At 41.9% G+C, this 21,615-nt stretch overlaps 1 protein-coding gene across 4 annotated transcripts; it reads left to right on the forward strand.

Annotated features, from left to right (window-relative positions):
- Window positions 1-378: 378 nt before the first annotated feature.
- On the forward strand, window positions 379-18,709 carry LOC139384172 (receptor accessory protein 1). 4 transcript variants are annotated; one of them, XM_071128876.1, is made up of 8 exons: window positions 379-508; window positions 2,129-2,201; window positions 2,733-2,809; window positions 3,411-3,531; window positions 7,199-7,312; window positions 7,423-7,594; window positions 13,243-13,499; window positions 14,066-18,709. In XM_071128876.1, exons 1-8 carry the CDS (start codon window positions 477-479, stop codon window positions 14,138-14,140), a joined length of 921 nt encoding a protein of 306 aa, XP_070984977.1. In that variant the 5' UTR covers window positions 379-476; the 3' UTR covers window positions 14,141-18,709. The 4 variants fall into 4 exon arrangements, with proteins under 4 accessions (XP_070984977.1, XP_070984979.1, XP_070984976.1 ...); XM_071128878.1 differs by having other exon boundaries at window positions 410-508; window positions 13,243-13,490; XM_071128875.1 differs by lacking the exon at window positions 379-508 and adding an exon at window positions 1,595-1,838.
- Window positions 18,710-21,615: the final 2,906 nt, after the last annotated feature.

A 21,615-nucleotide genomic window follows, 5' to 3' on the forward strand; every position in this document is an offset into this window, starting at 1 on the left:
GCATTTTAGTGGCCTTTTGTTTTCCCAGCACAAGGTGCACCTGTGTAATGATCATGCCGTTTAATCAGCTTCTTGATATGTCACACCTGTCAGGTGGATTATCTTGGCAAAGGAGAAATGCTCACTAACAGGGATGTAAAATAATTGGTGGCACAACATTTTTGAGAAATAAGCTTTTTGTGTGCATATGGAACAGTTCTGGGATGTTTTATTTCAGCTCATGAAACCAACACTTTACATGTTGCGTTGATATTTTTGTTCAGTATACATATAAACAATATTAGGTAGGTAGGCCAATGACATGATCATTTCAGTAGTCACAGCTGTTCACTCTGAATCACGTTCATGTCTGGGTGCGGCACATCGTTTGACGCCTTGGTTGGCGCTCGCTGACGCTGCTGTCAAATGGCAACTGCCAACGCTCAAGAAGGAAACTCCTCCCTGTTGACAGCACGTTCTGTCGCCGCCTCAGCACAATGGTCTCTTGGATAATCTCTAGACTTGTGGTGTAAGTTATTTTTATCACATTCTCTCTAATTTCTAAAATAGCCCACCTCGAGATAATGCCTTATTACGATAAATCTTTTTTTTTCAGTGACACAAGGTGCATGTCAGCAGTGGCCGCTTTATAGCCTATTTAGGACACCTCTTATTTCTAAGCAGAGGCGGTGTCTCGGGGTTTGAGACGAGACAGACAGAATATTGTGTTCTGTTTATGACTGAAATGTTATTCCTTACTGAAAGAATGGGTTCATTGTCATATATCACATTCAATGGGTCGATGATATGTGCTCTATTACGTGTTCACATGCGTTTTATTTCCAGTCCAGACAAAGAATGACGATTGGCCAAATGAAATATGTATATTTTGATTGATATATGTCTGCTCATTCAGAGATATGTAAATAATACAATAACAATTATTTAGCCATTGTTATGTCATACAGTAGGCTTAAATGCAAAGTTGACTGAATAAAATGCCCAAACCACAGTGCGGTGGGGTGAGCGGAGCTATTTTATGATACTTGATATTATTTATTTGGAAAACAAAGGGATGGGTCAACCTTTTCAGGTTACAATGCAAGTGTTGCATATAATCATAGACTTTATTGCAACATATTCTGATAATTATAGTCGAATATGCTTAAATATTCGGATGACTATGGAAGCAAAATTCTAGGCTCCACTTTCCATTCCTATTGTTGTAATATGGAGAAATTATTAAACGTGTCCACAACATATGGGCTTGGAGTAGGCCTTAAACAAATATCAAAATAGCACGTAAATTAAATTTAGATTATAATATCATATTACATTGCTGTTTAAAGACGCGAGGGGCCGCAAGTTTCTTCTGGCTGTCTTGGCATTCAAAGCTCTATTGCCTATCCAACCACATATTTTATTTGCTGTTCTGAGGTCTTGAGCAGAAACACGGAATACATTTTTGTTTTGATTGACCTTATGTATTTGGAATTGTTTTCTACAGGATAACCCGGTGTATGCATATGTAGGTCACAGGTCGGTAATTTTAGCAGGTCACACCCCCAGCTGTTGCTGAACTGTTGCTTCAAGGGGTCCTGTTTGAGAGTTATACAGTCGCACATGGGTAGGCCAAGAGTCCTCGTGTCCCTGTTTAATCTTTCAGATTTTAGATGAGCTCTGATGTCAGTTTAGTTATTTGATTGTTGTTGAAAATATTAGTATCTCCATATCAGTAACATTCAACAATATGGGAGGAATTTGGAATTACTTGAGCCCGGGAAATTCGGAGTTTCGCGGAGGCCTCATTGATGTCAATGGGTCATGGCGCAAAGGAAAAGCGCAAATAGTTACTCCCAGTTGGTTAATTATTGTTTTTTTATACAAACATGAATTACACTACATAAAATCTAAAACAGTTTTAAAGAAAAATTATTAATAAACCCAATACCCAGAACTGGGGTCTCAGTTAAAAAACAGATGTTTGTTTTTTGGTGATGAACAATTCAGTTGTGAACTGCTGTCAGTTGCTGTACTTTGGACTGTTTCCACTTTAATTCGCTTTATTGGCTTTTCTCCCCATAAATGTGTGTGGCTGTGCTGGACAACATTTATTGCAGAGGCTTATGACATGTTTGATATTTTCCAGGCTTATATTTGGCACATTATATCCTGCATACTACTCATACAAAGCTGTCAAGTCAAAGGATGTGAAGGAATATGTGAGTATGAGCAGCATTCTGAAAAAAGTGAAAATTAAACAGTAACGTGCCATATTGAGTCAGTCTGTATAGATTACACATTATGGGCCAGTTTCACAGAACCATTCAACTATTGGACTGAATTACTTAAAGATGTACTATGCAGAAATCGCTCCACCATTTCTTGGTTGCTAAAATTCTAATAGTTCGCCTAATTTCAGTTTGTGACAAAACAAGCAAGTATAGTGTAGAGAATCATTGTATTATCTAAATCGCAGTGAAATATATTTTCCATAACAAAAAAATAATTGTTTTCAGGTGTTTGAAGCAGGTGTGCAAAACCGAAAGTAAAAGATTAAAATACAAAATTTAAAAACGGGATAAAAACTTGCTTTCAATGAGTGACAGATCTACAACTCACATTTCTGTACATTTTTTTCGGGGTCCCCCCAAAATGACATATTGCAGTTTTAAATTAGGATTTATTACAATTTAGATTAATATTTCTTAACTATTATGTGAGAGACTAACAGAGTTATTCTACTTTTAAAGGTAAAATGGATGATGTACTGGATAATATTTGCCCTATTCACCACCATGGAAACCATCACAGATATATTTATCTGTTGGTAAGTAAATTATGTATTATAACATATGTTTTGTTTATGTATAGTATTATTTCACTTGTTTTAATATATAGTTATGAAGTCCTAAATATTGTTCTGAAATAGTACACCGTCACATAGCATCGGCCTACAGCAGGATAGTATCATGGCTCAGGCTAAGACCCAGATACAGACACAGGAGGTGGATAGTATGAGTCTCAGAGTTTATTATAGTACAAGGGGCAGGCAAAAGGTAAGTCACGGCAGGCAAAGAGCCATCATCCAAATCAGAGTCGTACAGGATGGGAGGCAGGATCAGGGCAGGCAGAAAGGTCAGAACTGGGAAAACTAGGAAAAACAAAAACTAGAGCATAGAAAACACGGGAACATGCTGGTGGGACTTGACGAACTGGCAACATACAAACAGAAAACGCAGGTATAAATACACAGGGGATAATGGGGGAAGATGGGAGAACTCTGGTGAGGGGTGGAGACAAGGACAAAGACAGGTGAAACACATCAGGGTGTGACAGATGTGATAAGACTGATGATGCTATTGTAATTGAGAGTGTAGATTTTATGAATGCTCTAAATGATCGCTGTATTATTCTTCCCTTTACTGTAGGGTTCCTTTCTATTATGAGCTGAAGATTGCCTTTGTGGTATGGTTACTGTCTCCATACACAAAGGGGTCCAGCGTTCTATACAGGAAGTTTGTTCACCCAACACTTTCTTCAAAAGAAAAGGTGAGGTCTGTAAATTAGTCCAGTTTTCATTGTCCACTTGAAATGTTCTATAAGCTGCCTTCTATGTTAAAAATGGTTTATATGCTCGGCTAAAACATTTTATTAAAGTACCAGTCAAAAGTTTGGACACACCTACTCATTCCAGGGTTTTTCTTTATTTTCGACATTGTAGTATAAGTGTGAAGACATACAATCTATGAAATAACATATGGAATCATGTAGTAACCAAAAAAGTTTTAAACTCCATCACTCTCCTTCTTGGTCAAATAGCGCTTACACAGCCTGGAGGTGTGTTGGGCCATTGTCCTGTTGAAAAACAAATTATAGTCCCACTAAGCCCAAACCAGATGGGATGGCGTATCGCTGCAGAATGCTGTGGTAGCCATGCTGGTTAAATGTGCCTTGAATTCTAAATAAATCACTGACAGTGTCACCAGCAAAGCACCATCACACCTCCTCCTCCATGCTTCCCGGTGGCAACGACACATGCAGAGATCAACCGTTCACCTACTTTGTGTCTCACAAAGACACGGCGGTTGGAACCAAAAATCTAAAATTTGGACTCATCAGGCCAAAGGACAGATTTCCACCGGTCTATCAAATCAAATCAAATCAAATTTTATTTGTCACATACACATGGTTAGCAGATGTTAATGCGAGTGTAGCGAAATGCTTGTGCTTCTAGTTCCGACAATGCAGTAATAACCAACAAGTAATCTAACTAACAATTCCAAAACTACTGTCTTGTACACAGTGTGAGAGGATAAAGAATATGTACATAAGGATATATGAATGAGTGATGGTACAGAGCAGCATAGGCAGATACAGTAGATTGTATCGAGTACAGTATATACATATGAGATGAGTATGTAAACAAAGTGGCATAGTTAAAGTGGCTAGTGATACATGTATTACATAAGGATACAGTCGATGATATAGAGTACAGTATATACGTATGCCTATGAGATGAATAATGTAGGGTAAGTAACATTATATAAGGTAGCATTGTTTAAAGTGGCTAGTGATATATTTACATCATTTCCCATCAATTCCCATTATTAAAGTGGCTGGAGTTGAGTCAGTGTCAGTGTGTTGGCAGCAGCCACTCAATGTTAGTGGTGGCTGTTTAACAGTCTGATAGCCTTGAGATAGAAGCTGTTTTTCAGTCTCTCGGTCCCAGCTTTGATGCACCTGTACTGACCTCGCCTTCTGGATGATAGCGGGGTGAACAGGCAGTGGCTTGTGTGGTTGATGTCCTTGATGATCTTTATGGCCTTCCTGTGACATCGGGTGGTGTAGGTGTCCTGGAGGGCAGGTAGTTTGCCCCCGGTGATGCGTTGTGCAGACCTCACTACCCTCTGGAGGGCCTTACGGTTGAGGGCGGAGCAGTTGCCGTACCAGGCGGTGATACAGCCCGCCAGGATGCTCTCGATTGTGCATCTGTAGAAGTTTGTGAGTGCTTTTGGTGACAAGCCGAATTTCTTCAGCCTCCTGAGGTTGAAGAGGCGCTGCTGCGCCTTCTTCACAATGCTGTCTGTGTGAGTGGACCAATTCAGTTTGTCTGTGATGTGTATGCCGAGGAACTTAAAACTTGCTACCCTCTCCACTACTGTTCCATCGATGTGGATAGGGGGGTGTTCCCTCTGCTGTTTCCTGAAGTCCACAATCATCTCCTTAGTTTTGTTGACGTTGAGTGTGAGGTTATTTTCCTGACACCACACTCCGAGGGCCCTCACCTCCTCCCTGTAGGCCGTCTCGTCGTTGTTGGTAATCAAGCCTACCACTGTTGTGTCGTCCGCAAACTTGATGATTGAGTTGGAGGCGTGCGTGGCCACGCAGTCGTGGGTGAACAGGGAGTACAGGAGAGGGCTCAGAACGCACCCTTGTGGGGCCCCAGTGTTGAGGATCAGCGGGGAGGAGATGTTGTTGCCTACCCTCACCACCTGGGGGCGGCCCGTCAGGAAGTCCAGTACCCAGTTGCACAGGGCGGGGTCGAGACCCAGGGTCTCGAGCTTGATGACGAGCTTGGAGGGTACTATGGTGTTGAATGCCGAGCTGTAGTCAATGAACAGCATTCTCACATAGGTATTCCTCTTGTCCAGATGGGTTAGGGCAGTGTGCAGTGTGGTTGAGATTGCATCGTCTGTGGACCTATTTGGGCGGTAAGCAAATTGGAGTGGGTCTAGGGTGTCAGGTAGGGTGGAGGTGATATGGTCCTTGACTAGTCTCTCAAAGCACTTCATGATGACGGAAGTGAGTGCTACGGGGCGGTAGTCGTTTAGCTCAGTTACCTTAGCTTTCTTGGGAACAGGAACAATGGTGGCCCTCTTGAAGCATGTGGGAACAGCAGACTGGTATAGGGATTGATTGAATATGTCCGTAAACACACCGGCCAGCTGGTCTGCGCATGCTCTGAGGGCGCGGCTGGGGATGCCGTCTGGGCCTGCAGCCTTGCGAGGGTTAACACGTTTAAATGTCTTACTCACCTCGGCTGCAGTGAAGGAGAGACCGCAAGTTTTCGTTGCAGGCCGTGTCAGTGGCACTGTATTGTCCTCAAAGCGGGCAAAAAAGTTATTTAGTCTGCCTGGGAGCAGGACATCCTGGTCCGTGACTGGGCTGGATTTCTTCCTGTAGTCCGTGATTGACTGTAGACCCTGCCACATGCCTCTTGTGTCTGAGCCGTTGAATTGAGATTCTACTTTGTCTCTGTACTGACGCTTAGCTTGTTTGATAGCCTTGCGGAGGGAATAGCTGCACTGTTTGTATTCGGTCATGTTACCAGACACCTTGCCCTGATTAAAAGCAGTGGTTCGCGCTTTCAGTTTCACACGAATGCTGCCATCAATCCACGGTTTCTGGTTAGGGAATGTTTTAATCGTTGCTATGGGAACGACATCTTCAACGCACGTTCTAATGAACTCGCACACCGAATCAGCGTATTCGTCAATGTTGTTGTCTGACGCAATACGAAACATGTCCCAGTCCACGTGATGGAAGCAGTCTTGGAGTGTGGAGTCAGCTTGGTCGGACCAGCGTTGGACAGACCTCAGCGTGGGAGCCTCTTGTTTTAGTTTCTGTCTGTAGGCAGGGATCAACAAAATGGAGTCGTGGTCAGCTTTTCCGAAAGGGGGGCGGGGCAGGGCCTTATATGCGTCTTGCCAGAATATGGACTTGGTCTTTTACCAAATAGGGCTATCTTCTGTATACCACCCCTACCTTGTCACAACACAACTGATTGGCTCAAACGCATTAAGAAGGAAAGAAATTCCACAAATTAACTTTTAACAAGGCACACCTGTTAATTGAAATTAATTATAGGTGACCTCATGAAGCTGGTGGACAGAATGCCAAGTGTGCATAGCTGTCATCAAGGCAAAGGGTGGCTACTTTGAAGAATCTCAAATATAGAATATATTTAGATTTATTTAACACTTTTGGTTACCACATGTTTCCATATGTGTTATTTCATAGTTTTGATGTCTTCACTATTATTCTACAAATTAGAAAATAGTAAAAAATAAAGAAAAATCCTTGAATGAGTAGGTGTGTCCAAACTTTGACTGGTACTGTACATGCAGTACATCAAACCTAATGAATGTGTTTTTCACATGACCTACCAAGAAAAAGACAGTTACTGTAATATGTGTGTGTATTTCTGTCTGTCCAGGACATTGATGACTATCTCTGCCAAGCAAAGGACAAAAGCTATGACACTCTGGTGACTTTTGGGAGGAAAGGTTTGAATGTGGCAGCCACAGCTGCAGTACTGGCTGCGACAAAGGTAATGCTGACTCTTTGAATTTCTGATTTGTTCTTGGTGCGGTGAAGTGATGTTTTTCTCTATTCATATAGACAATTCCTAGTGTTCATGTATTTTGTCTCCCACACCAGAGCCAAGGAGTACTGTCAGATAGACTGCGAAGTTTCAGCATGCAGGACTTGTCTGCCTACCAGTCCGACCCAACTGAGATGGACCCTGGATCTGTCCACACCCAGTCTGCAGCTGGACAACAAAGGGCCAGGACGATGATGCGCAGCAAGTCAGAGATCGGCTACACCAAGGGTGAGATTATACTGCCACATACACTTACATAACTAACCAAGATACAGACAGATCGATTGGCCACAACAAGGGCAGGGAAGGGAGTGTCATAACTTTTTCTATAAGACATTTGTATGACCTCTTAGATAACTACCAAGTAATAGCTAAGTAGCACTATGTTAACACTGAAAACGGCACATTGCATTGGCAATTTTTGTGCACTATAATGGCTAATAGAGCAAATATGGTATATTTGGCAAATAATGGTTGACCACAGCACTGGTGAAAACAGTGAGCACAGTTTAAAGGTGTTACACACATGATTTTTGTAGAATTTTTGCATTGTAATTTCAGAAATTGTCCATAATATATCTGCAGTAATAGTGACATGATAGTGTTTCTTAGTATTACTTACTCACCGGGGTTGTGATTGGCCTGTGATATTCACCTATTGATTTCTCCCACCGGAGCGGCATCTGTTGTCATAATGGGAAAGCTGTTCAGACTTTGTGGCTGTGTTATCAAGTGGAAATCACTGCCATTTCCTGGTTGCAAAAATTCTACACTGTACGCTTAATTTCAGTTTATGAGAGAGAACAAGCACTGAACATTGTAGGGAATCATTGTACCATCTAAATCGCTGTGGAATATATTTTCAATAACAACAAATATATTTTTTACAGCTGTTTGAAGCTAGTGGACCAAAACCGAAAGTAAAAGGCTCATGTGCGAGTCTCCGTCATGTTACGTGGAAATGGAATGCAGAGGATGGGGAGATATTTTTTAATGACTCGAACTTGAGCCTTTTAATATCAGTTTTGGTCTACCAGCTTCAACCAACCAACTGTAGTCTCGAAACTGCAATATTCTCTGCTTTTCTGAAACATGGCTCTCGGACAAGATACCCCCCAAGGCTGTCCAACTCAATTGATTCCCCAGTCACGTGCGGACAGGACAGTGGAGTAAGGGAAATTGTGAGAAGGGGAGGGGTTTGCCTCTTCATCAACAACTGGTGTGCTGACTCGAGCGCGGTGGAAGTGTCGACCAATTGTTCACGCGTCTCGGAATACCTGATGGTTAAATTCCAACCCTTTTACCTTCCGAGGGACTTTTCAGCTGTTATCGTGACAGTTATATACTTCCCACCACAGGACAGGACTAATAACAAGCTGCCACTTAATGAACTGTACAAGGCTATAAACAAGCAGGAAAATGTACATCCGGAGGATGCTTTTCCGGTTGCCAGTGATGTTAACTCTGCGTCATGAAGACACAAGATGCCCAACTTCCATCAACATGTCTCCATTGCCACAAGAGCCGATAAAGTCCTAGACCAGTTATTCTACCCACAAGCAAGCATACAAAGCCCTCCCTCGTCCGCTATTTGGCAAATCAGATCATGACTCTGTACTCCTGCTTCCTGTTTACAAGCTGAAACTGGAAGTACCTGTGACTTGCTCCATTGAGAAATGGTCACTAAAATCAGAGATTTTGCTACAGGACTGCTTTGCTAGCACTGATTGGAATATGTTTTGCGACTCCACCAATAACATTGACAAGCTAACCACCTCCGTCACCGGCTTCATTAGGAATGCATCTGCGATGTCGTCCCTACAGTTAAGGTTCGCTGCTTCCCATATCAAAAGGCCTGGATTAACACTGAAGTTGGTGCTAAACTAAATGACAGGGCTACCACACATAGGGCTATTGCAGACAACCCGGAGATTATGGCTGAGGACCGGAACAAGTACAAGCAGTCCCGCTATGACCTCCGCAGAGTCATCAAATTAGCAAAAGGTCAATATAGGAATAAGGTGGAATCATATTACATAGGCTGCCTGCTGCATGTGGCAGGGGCTGCAGTCCATGATGGCCACCATCATTCCTGTTCCCAAAAACTCTAAGGCTTAATGCAACAATGACTACCACCCTGTAACACTCACATCTGTAATCATGAAGTACTTTGAGAGGCTGGTTAGGGCACATATAAATCCATCATACCAGACACCCTGCAATTTGCATACCGCCCAAACAAATCCATAGATGATGCAAACACAACAGTGGTAGGCCTGATCACTGGCGGCGATGAGACAGCCTACATGGAGTTCAGTGACCTGGCAGTATGGTGCCAGAACAACAATCTCTCCCTCAATATCAGTAAGACCAAGGAACTGATCATGGACTACAGGAAACGGAGGGGTGAGCAGGGTAGCCTAGTGGTTAGAGCGTTGGACTAGTAACCGGAAGGTTGTAAGTTCAAACCCCCGAGCTGACAAGGTACAAATCTATCGTTCTGCCCTTGAACAGGTACCCACTGTTCCAATGCCGTCATTGAAAATAAGAATTTGTTCTTAACTGACTTGCCTAGTTAAATAAAGGTAAACATTGACGGGCTGTAGTGGAGCAGGTCGAGAGCTTCAAGTTCCTCTGTGTCCAAATCACTAAGGACTTACGTATTAAGTAGTGTACAGGAAAGTATTCAGATCCCTTGACTTTTCCCACATTTTATGTTATGTTATTCTAAAAATTGTTTGTTTTTTAATCCTCAGCAATATATACACAAAAACTGTTTTCTGCAAAAAAACGAAATACCTTATGAGACTTGAAATTGAGTTGAAATTGAAATTGAGCTCCGGTGTATGATCATCCTTGATGTTTCTAAAACTTGATTGGAGTCCACCTGTGGAAAATTCAATTGATTGGACATGGTTTGGAAAGACACACATGTCTATATAAGGTCCCACAGTTGACAGTGCATGTCAGAGCAAAAACCAAGCCATGAGGTCAAAGGAATTGTCCGTAGAGCTGCGAGACAGGATTGTGTCGAGGCACAGATCTGAGGAACGGTACCAAAAATGTCTGCAGCATTGAAGGTCCTCAAGAACACAGTGGCCTCCATCATTCTTAAATGGAAGATGTTTGGAACCACCAAGACTGTTCCTAGAGATGGTCGCCCGGCCAAACTGAGCAATCGGGGGAGAAGGTCCTTGGTCAGGGAGGTGACCAAGAACCTGAGGGTCACTCTGACAGAGCTCTAGAGTTCCTCTGTGGAGATGGGAGAACCTTCCAGAAGGACAACCATCTCTGCAGCACTCCACCAATCAGGCCTTTATGGTACAGTGGCCAGACGGAAGCCACTCCTCAGTATAAGGCACATGACAGCCCGCTTGGAGTTTGCCAAAAGGCACCTAAAGACTCTCAGACCTTGAGAAACAAGATTCTCTGGTCTGATGAAACCAAGATCGAACTCTTTGGTCTGAATGCCAAGCGTCACATCTGGAGGAAACCTGGCACCATCCCTACGGTTAGGCATGTTGGTGGAAGCATCGTGCTGTGGGGATGTTTTTCAGTGGGAGGGATTGGAAGACTAGTCAGGATCGAGGGAATGACGAACAGAGCAAAGTACAGAGAGATCCTTGATGCAAACCTGCTCAGGACCTCAGACTGGGGCGAAGGTTCACCTTTCAACAGGACAACGGCCCTAAGCACACAGCCAAGATAATGCAGGAGGGGCTTCAGGACAAGTCTCTAAGTGTCCTTGAGTGGCCCAGCCAGAGCCAGTACTTGAACCTGATTAAACATCTCTGGAGAGACCTGAAAATAGTTGTGCAGCAACACTCCCCATCTAACCTGACAGAGCTTGAGAGGATCTGCAGAGAAGAATGCTTGTAGCGTCATACCCAAGAAGACTTGATCCTGTAATCGCTGCCAATGGTGCTTCAACAAAGTACTGAGTAAAGGGTCTAAATACTTATGTAAATGTGACATCAGTTTTTTATTTTTAATAAATTAGCAAACATTTCTAAAAACCTATTTTTGCTTTGTCATTATGTGGTATTGTGTGTAGATTTATGAGGAAAAAAACAATTTAATCAATTTTAGAATAATGTGGAAAAAGTCAAGGGGTCTGAATACTTTCCGAAGGCACTGTAAAATGGTCCACATATACACAGCACCTCTTCCCCCCCAGGAGGTTGAAAAGGTTTGGCATGGGCCCTCTAATCTTAAAAAAGAGAGCATTTTTGAATGGCTGGATCACTGCTTGGTATGGCAATAGCACTGCCCTCGATCGCATGGCTCTACAGAGGCTGGTGTGGACAGCCTAGTATATCACTGGGGCCGAGCTCCCTGCCATCCAGGACCTCTGTATCAGGCCGTGTGAAAGGAAGAACGGGAAATTGTTAGACTCCAACCACCCAAGCCATAGACTGTTCTCTCTGCTTCCACACAGCAAGCCGGTACCAGTGCATTAAGTCTGACACCAACAGGCTCCTGAACAGCTTCTATCCCCAAGCTATAAGACTAAATAGCTAACAAATGGCTACACTCACACACTCCACACTGACACTCCAACACACACACATTTCATAATTTGTTCACACACACATAATATGAACATTTATACTGACTCTATACACACAGCCACTCACATACAATTGTCATATACGCTGCTTCTACTCTATTTATCATATATCCTGATGCCTAGTCACCTTAACCCTATACACATCTGCGTCTATCACTCCAGTATTCCTGCATATTGTAAATATGGAACTGACTAACCCTGTATATAATATGCTTACTTTCTCATGTTTTTCTTATTTTATTTGTCTTTTTGTTCTACCATATGTTATTTTTTAGTATTACATTGTTATTGCTTACTGCATTGTTGGGTTTAGAGCTTGCTAGAAAGGCATTTCACTGTACTTGTGCACGTCATATTAAAACTTAAACTATCATATGGCCTCCTTCCTGTTTAAGCCTGCAGATAATAGTTCTGTAAACTGCCTTTCCTGAGTCTCCCTAACCCCGCATCTCCCTTCCTGTTTGTGACGCTCTCTGACTTCAGGTCAGTTTCCACAGGGCTGCCAGGTAGGCTCTTGACCCATCTAGGAATGCTTAACTTTGAGCTTTTATCACTGAATGACCACAGCCTGCTCTCTGGTGGCCAGACTCATTCAGTGTTTCATGTCTCATTATACAGTCCAAAGTTTCTTTGAGATTCACTTTCTTTGGATTAATTAGTCTATTTTCCAAGAGGTTATTGAGTGTCACAAAGGTGAAAAGGAGTGCTTTTGCACCATGACTCTGTTAAAATATTTTTTTTTGAATCAATAATATTGTGGATAACTGTAAGTGGCTGTACTGTGTGGACGATTAACACATTTTGATTTATTTTGTCAACTTACCACACACTTATTTTACAATAATAACAATGTGATTATTTGATTTCAGAACATGATATTACCTTAGTCCTCAAGCATCCTTTATGCTGAAAGAGCAGGATAATGAAAGGCTATTTTTGCTTTCTGCTTGCATGGCAAATTTAATGATAGGATAGAAATCCAGTGTACTGAACATAATTCTGCAGAGACTAAATTAAGGGCCCTGAAGAGGAGTCCTCATCCTAATGGCGTAGGTATGCTTGTTTGTCCTGTGAGAGGGGGTATCCCCCTGCCTGCACACATGGTCAGATGATGTCTGCTCCCGTGGTCTGTGTAGAGAACAACAACCCTACTCTGCCCCTTAGTAAACTGAACTCATAACAACCTCACTGTAATGAAATGAGTTACATCACTTCAATAATTATAGTACAGTCCACTGCTGCCTTCAGCATACATTCTGATGTGTGTCTGTAATTTGTTTTACCATGGTCCCTTCTTATGGTGCAGGGCAGGACTTTGACATGACTGAATATGAGGTGTTGAGCTTCGATCAGTGTGACACCAAGGAACCACTGTCCCATCCTATTACGCCCCCCAAACCCATGACTGAACCCACACCCCCTCTGACCATCCAGTCCTCTCTACCCTCTCCACCTCCATCCCCTGCTCCCCCAGCAACAGAGCAGACTGAGGACATGAGGATAGGGGGGAAAACATCCACAAGCTCCCCACAGCTCAGGTTGATTAAGAGGAAGGTACCCGAGGTACTCTTTTAAACTGACTGGCCTACTGGTGTGTGGTTTTAACTGCGACTGGTCTGTGGTGACTAACACACTGGGTCACTAATTCTTACTTGGCTACTTCTAACTGGGTCCTTGTTGCGTGGAATGGTATCATTGCAAACATCATTTCTAATGTGTATTTTTAGTTTTAGTGGATTGACAAATGTGTGTAAATTGGTGCTCTTTTTCAGTAATGTTTCACTGCTGATATGACTTTGCTGTGAATTGCAATGGTTATGGAAGTATTGATTTGATTGCATTTATTGATTTCCCAAACTAGAAAACAAGCTGGAACAGGCATCTGAAAACAACATTCCAGGATTGCTTTCTTTTAATATGTCAAATCATATTTTCATAATGTAATAAGTGTTTATCTTGTCCCCGAACTGAATGTAGAGATATACTTAGTGTGTTTTTGTGCCCACATTGGACAGGCTAGACAAACATTGTCAGACCACAAACCAGGAATAATGTGGCATTTACTGCTTTCAGAACAGTTATGGTCAGTCAGTGCCCCATTCCTCTTATTTCTCTCTCTCTCTTTCTAGCCTCCTCCTAGAGTCTTAAGGCCTCTCACAAGATTCAGGAGTGCCCAGCTGTCTTCAAACAGAGAGGCCATGTGATATTCTGTGAATGCTCCCAAGACTGCTTTAGCTGCGAGGGGAAGAGGGTAAATAAGGAAATGTGGCCTAAAGCTAAATGTATAAAGCAGCCTTGTTTTAGAATAAGGAAACCAAAGTGACTTGTGAAAGTCTATACACCCCTTGCACAGTATTCACATTTTGCTGCCTTAACATTTTATCAAAAAATTCTGGGGCTCTACAAAACTTACTAAACATTTTCAAAGTGAAAGAAAGTTATTATTATTGCAAATGTTTTTCAAATGAGAATCTACAGTAACAAAACATAAATACAGCAACAAGTTACATTGGTACTATCCTAGCTGTTGGACAATAAAAAATAAGAAAAAATACTATATAAGTAAGTACATAACATCCCCTACCACGTTTAGCATGGGCCATAACATCCCTAACCCAGTTTAGGATGGGCCATAACTTCCCTAACCCAGTTTAGGATGGGCCATAACTTCCCTACCCAGTTTAGGATGGGCCATAACTTCCCCTACCCAGTTTAGGATGGGCCATAACATCCCTAACCCAGTTTAGGATGGGCCATAACTTCCCTAACCCAGTTTAGGATGGGCCATAACATCCCTAACCCAGTGAGCATGCGATGGCGGGGTATCTGACTTCCACTTAAAAAATAATAAGCGGGCGGGCCAGAAGGAACGAGAAGGCTATGGCCTCTGCTTGGGTGTTACAGAAAATAAGCCCTTCGGGGGCTACCCCGAAAATAGCGACAGAGGGATCTGGGGCAATTTCCTTATTGCATATATATGAGAAAGTCTCAAAGATAGAGGACCAAAATGGAACTAGTGTCGGGCATGACCAGTACATGTGATACAGAGTGGCGGGTGGCTGATGACATCTAGAGCAGGTTGGGTCTAATATCTGGATGCAATCTGGTAATCTGCAAAAGTGTAGGCGATTAAATACTTGAAACTGTAGTAACCCAGGATTGCAGAATGCAGGTGATATCGGAGATCTCGCTTCCAAACTCTTCCTCCCATGAATGCTTTACATGGTCAAGAGTGGGGCATGCAATATTATGAATAATGTCATACAGCATAGAAATGTGTCCCTTTACTTAGGGATCCAGGTTCAAACGTAATCAAGCCAGCTGGTGGGTGGGAGGGATGGGAGAAGCTTTTTTGTAAAGTTGCGAATCTGCAGGTACCTGAAGAAATGTGTCTGGGGTATACTGTGCTCTCTAACTAGATGGTCAAAGGGGATAAATACACGGTCATGGAAAAGGTCTGTTACATAAAGTAGGTTGTGAAGAGTGGCTTGGAAATAAAAAGGCATGGATGAGATAGTTTGTCTATATCCAAAGTGGATCCTAAACTGAGACCATATACTTAGAAAAAAGGGTTCCAAAATGGTTATTCGGCTGTCCCCATAGGATAACCCTTTTTGGTTCCAGGTAGAAGCATTTTTTCTAAGAGTGTATCCAGATGTAACTTTTCATAATAGTGTTGTTTGAGTGGTATTATTTGCTCAATGGTAGGGTGGCACAGACTAAGGAGACCGGGGATGATGTTTGACATGAGTGCTTTTCAATAAAGGACCACACCATTCCTTCCCCATCTAAAATTACAGAGACCCAAAAGGTTATCTTGTGACTATCGGCAGGGACTGGAGTTTGTCAGGATCAAAATAAATATGAAAGGAGCAAAGCCCAGGTAAAAAGTTAGAGGAAAACCTGCCTCAGTCTTCTGAAAACTTAACTCTTGACTAGAGTTGTATTTTTCCATGGGACAATTACACACATTTTAATAACAAAGACACACAAGAATGGCTTTCCAAGAGGTGTTGAGCGTCATGAATAGTCCAATCGCCATCCTGACTTAAATCGGCTTAAATATTCAGAGACAATATTGCTATCCATCAATGATTCCCAAACTAATTTACTGAGCTTGAGCAATTTTTACAAAAACAATGGATATATGTTGCCCTAAGAGTTGTGCATAGTTTGTCAAATCTTGTAAAAAAAATATTTTGAGCTCTAATTGCTGCCAAAGTTGCTTACACAAAGTACATCCTCATTCTGTACTTCTTAGTCATTTAGAAACGTTTCTATAATTGTTTCTTCACTTGGAAAATGTGGAATGTGTTGTGTAGATAGGAAAACAATCACATTTAATCCCTTTTAGATGACATTTTAAGGCAGCAAAATGTGATGACTGTGCAAGGGGTGTGTAGACTTTCACTAGCGACTGTAGGACCTCTGGCATATACTGTAGTGTAAAGGAGACAGAGGGTGTGTGCCATCGAGGTAGCACACACACACACGAGTGGATTCCATAGTGTACAGACATTCTGGATTGATTTGTCGGTCATTGAATACTTTTCGTATGTATGTACTGTGTGTGATCGTTTTTTTAATATTATGTTTAGAGACAAATGCATGTATGTGTCTCTGGTCATTTGTCAGGTGATGTGTCATAAAACAGAATGTATAGTCACTGAATCCTTTTGTGGCTACTTGGTCACTGTATGAGATGGAATCAGTCACCAGGAGAGTAGCAGGGTGAAATACTCTGTAATGAAAGATTTTGGTTTGTAGGGAGATCTTTTGAGCTGGCAAATACAATCTGTACTGACAATTTAACAGGACACAGAATATTTAAAATAATTGTCCAGTCAGGTTAGTATATCTCCTCAATGTGTGGTATTTATTTATGAGAGAGAATAGCAATTGTAGGATTGCTGATTATAATTATTAATCTACTGGCAATGGAACTAAGTGTCAAAGTATGAGTAAATTGCTCTAAGTTAGCTTATAAAGCCTTAAACCATAAAAACAAAACATTAGGTCTGGTACGACAGAAACAGTCATATCGGTACTCTGACAAATCATGAGCAATTCCATGTGGCCATAACACTTACTAATGTCATTGACTATGGGCCCTATGCACTATGTTTAGAGTTAGTGTAACAACTGTTCTAGTACCATGAAACACTGATCACCATGTTATAGATCATTACCAAAATTATTATTACATGGGATTAGTTACTATTCAAATAAATAAATTGCTCTAAGGAGCAGAAATATTGACATTCGACTTTTCAAGCTCGTTATGAATTATCTGGCATTGAGGTGTCATTCAATTGTTTTGTAAATGTTTGTATTACTCATGTATCGCCATAAATGTTTGTATTTTCAGGTTTAGCACACAAAACATACTTTGACGTGTATAGCTATTGTATAACAAAAGATAGCCAGTGGCAAGGGCTATATAGGTGGCCCTTCTCGGAGTCTAAAAACACTGTGCAATACTCTGCTTTCACTGAGCAATTGTCAACTCATGGTTCTTACTTAAAATTCTACTTTTCTCAATGTAGCCACAATTGTTGACCTGTCTTTTCCCAGCCAATGTGCCTGTTGCCTATTTCTGTGAGGGCATAGCAATTCCTGGTTCCTAACCTTCTGTAAATTACATGAATATTGGTGAAGTGTTTTTGCCAAAGGTAGTGAGTGACATACCGTCTATGTCTAAAATGAACATTTCTGCACTGTAGGTATGTGAATTTACTTGGCTATTACATAATGCTTCACTAAATATTATGCTTGGTGTTTGGGCAGCATACATTTTTGTTCACTGTTTTCAATACAGTAGCTTAAATTAGAAATGGAAGCTTCTCCTCAGGTACGTGTTCAGTTTACACATCAAATTCAAACACTTTCTGGTAGAAACATTTTGGTATAAACTTGTTTGCACATGGAATATCAGTAAGAGGTTCCTTCTAATTGGGCCATTTTTTTTTCAGGATATAAGTTATTTATGGACAGAGATGTGACCTGTGGTAGAATTTTAAATCCTTTTTGCGACGTTCGTGTAGTTTCAGTTGGAATGTATCTCCTTTTCAAATACTAACATAAAAATATAAAAAGTGAATCATTTCGGCTGGAAAAGGAAAGTCATCATTGCATGATGTTTGTTATTTAGTAAATATGAGAATGATTTACTACTTTGCATTGTTTGGATTAGTGTATAGTTATTTGCTTCATCGAATGCCTTGCTGATAACATTGATTCTGAAGTGTCTGAATGTTCTTTTCCTTATTATTTTGAAACGCTATGTGGCAAGGTCAGGAAAGTTCTTCTTGTGGACAAATACACGTCTCTACAACTTGGAGTCAAATAAATTGTTTGAGGAGCATGTCTTATCTCTATGGATTAAAAAGCCCACATTCCTCTCTTCTCTCTGTTGGCCTTGGCGTAAAAAGTAACTTCTGTCAGGCCATAATCACTCACAATGCTCAAACCTTATTGTGAATATCAGAAAAGAAAGTTGTAAAAGTCAGGAATGATGGTCTAAAATGACTGTATATGAAAATTGCTTTCTCTGTATCACAGTAGGTTGGTGGCACCTTAATTGGGGAAGACAGGCTCGTGGTAATGGCTGGAGCAGAATAGGTGGAATGTGTCAAATACGACAAACACCTATTCCATTCGATCTGTTCCAGCCATTATTATGAGCCGTTGTCCCCTCAGCAGCCTCCACTGCTCTGTATCATCAGTATTTATGTTGGTGAACTGATAACAGCCAATAAATGAGACAATGTGCTGCTGTGGCTTATGTATTTTTTTGTATTATATTTTAATAGGTAATACATTTTAAGAAGCATTTTATTTAGACAATTGATTCAACGACAAAACAAGACAATATTTCCAGCTATACCATCACAACCTAAATCCCTCTATGTGGGTGTGGTGGAGGGGAGGCTGTGTGGTGTTATGATTCTGAAGACAGAAGGCCGTGTGGTGTTATGATTCAGGAGACAGAAGGCCGTGTGGTGTTATGATTCCGAAGACAGAAGGTTGTGTGGTGTTATGATTCCGGAGACAGAAGGCTGTGTGGTGTTATGATTCCGAAGACAGAAGGCCGTGTGGTGTTATGATTCTGAAGACAGAAGGCCGTGTGGTGTTATGATTCCGGAGACAGAAGGCCGTGTGGTGTTGTGATTCCGGAGACAGAAGGCCGTGTGGTGTTATGATTCCGGAGACAGAAGGCCGTGTGGTGTTATGATTCTGAAGACAGAAGGCCGTGTGGTGTTATGATTCAGGAGACAGAAGGCCGTGTGGTGTTATGATTCCGAAGACAGAAGGCCGTGTGGTGTTATGATTCCGGAGACAGAAGGCCGTGTGGTGTTATGATTCCGAAGACAGAAGGCCGTGTGGTGTTATGATTCTGAAGACAGAAGGCCGTGTGGTGTTATGATTCCGGAGACAGAAGGCCGTGTGCTGTTATGATTCCGGAGACAGAAGGCCGTGTGGTGTTATGATTCCGGAGACAGAAGGCCGTGGGGTGTTATGATTCCGGAGTTAAAAGGCTGTGGGGTGTTATGATTCTGGAGACAGAAGGCCGTGTGGTGTTATGATTCTGGAGACAGAAGGCCGTGTGGTGTTATGATTCAGTCAGAGAGACAGAGACAGTCAGAGAACTAGCAACAATGACAAGAAGCTGCCATGTCGTGAATAATAGGTGGCTGGTTTCAGATTGTTGTATCATGTTATTGATAAAGTGTATTTTTTTTAGGTGTTTTGACTCATGTCACGTCTATGGCTAAAATTCACTAGCTAACCAACAACTGTACAGTGCCTTGCAAAAGTATTCATTGTTGTGGAGGTGGCTTCAGGGCGCCCAAGAAAGTCCAGCAAGCACCAGGACCGTCTCCTAAAGTTGATTCAGCTGCGGGATCGGGGCACCACCAGTACAGAGCTTGGTCAGGAATGGCAGCAGGCAGGTGTGAGTACATCTGCACGCACAGTGAGGTGAAGACTTTTGGAGGATTGCCTGGTGTCAAGAAGGGCAGCAAATAAGCCACTTCTCTGCAAGAAAAACATCAAGGACAAAACTTTTGGCCCCGACTGTACATATTACCTCAATTACCTCGACACCGGTACCTCCTGTATATAGCTTCGCTATTGTTATTTTACTGCTGCCCTTTAATTATTTAAAATAGTTTTTTAAATGTATTTTCTTAACTGCATTGTTGGTCAAGGGCTGGTAAGTAATCGTTTCACTGTAAGGTCTACCTACCTGTTGTAGTCGGCGCATGTGACAAATAACATTTGATTTGATTTGATTAAAATAGTTTTTTAAATGTATTTTCTTAACTGCATTGTTGGTCAAGGGCTGGTAAGTAATTGTTTCACTGTAAGGTCTACCTACCTGTTGTAGTCGGCGCATGTGACAAATAACATTTGATTTGATTTTGGCTACCATGGCTATGCCCCCATAGGATGATAATGTCCCCAACTACAGGCCAAGAGTGGTCACTGAATGGTTTGATGAGAATGAAAATTATATAAACCATTTGCCATGGCTGTCTCAGTTACCAGATCGCAACCCAATTGAACACTTATGTGAGATTCTGGAGTGGCGCCTGAGACGGCAGTTTCCACCACCATCTACAGAGCTCCAATTGATGGAATTTATTTTGGAAGAATGGAAACGCATCCCTTCAGTAGCGTTTCAGACACTTGTAGAATCTATGCCAAGGTACATTGGAGCTGTTCTGGCTCGTGGTTGCCCAATACCCTATTAAGATACTTGGTTGGTGTTTTCTTTAGTTTGGCGATTAGCTGTATATGCTACTGTTATCATTTGTGAAAAAGTAGCTAAATGGCTTCCCTAATTTTAGGAATTTCCGTCTCTTGTATTCATTGGCTTGCAGAGGTCATTGACTGTTTGCCAGGGAGCAGAAGATATGTTGTTTCTCCACCATAATCCATCATCAAACCGTGCAGAGTTCTGTGCTTACTACCCCTGCATGGGCTTGTCTGTCTGCTAATGCCACCCAGACACCCCAACAGGTCATCCTGTAACAGTGGGGGCTGCAATCACATAGTACTGTGAAGTTGAAGTTCTTGATGATCTGATAAATGGTTGATTTAGGTGCAATCTTACTGGCAGCAGTATCCTTGCCTGTGAAGCACTTTTTGTGCAAAGCAATGGTGGCGGCACGTGTTTCCTTGCAGGTAACCTTGGTTGACAGAGGTAGAACAATGATTCCAAACACCACCCTCTTTTTGAAGCTTCCAATCTGTTATTCGAACTCAATCAGCATGACAGAGTTATCTCCAGCCTTGTCCTCGTCAACACTCACACCTGTGTTAACGAGAGAATCACTGACATGATGTCAGTTGGTCCTTTTGTGGCAGGGCTGAAATGCAGTGGAAATGTTTTTTGGGGATTCAGTTCATTTGCATGGCAAAGAGGGACATTTCAATTCATCTGATCACTCTTCATAACATTCTGGAGTATATGCAAATTGCCATCATACAACTGAGGCAGCAGACTTTGTGAAAATTAATATTTGTGTCATTCTCAAAGCTTTTGGCCACGACTGGGAGGGGGGGGGGGCAATGCAAATAGTTTGGGTAGCCATTTGATTAGATGTTCAGGAGTCTTATGGCTTGGGGGTAGAAGCTGTGTAGAAGCCTCTTGGTTCTAGACTTGGCTCTCCGG

This window comes from Oncorhynchus clarkii, chromosome 25, assembly GCF_045791955.1.
Source record: "Oncorhynchus clarkii lewisi isolate Uvic-CL-2024 chromosome 25, UVic_Ocla_1.0, whole genome shotgun sequence".
Taxonomy (NCBI): domain Eukaryota; kingdom Metazoa; phylum Chordata; class Actinopteri; order Salmoniformes; family Salmonidae; genus Oncorhynchus; species Oncorhynchus clarkii.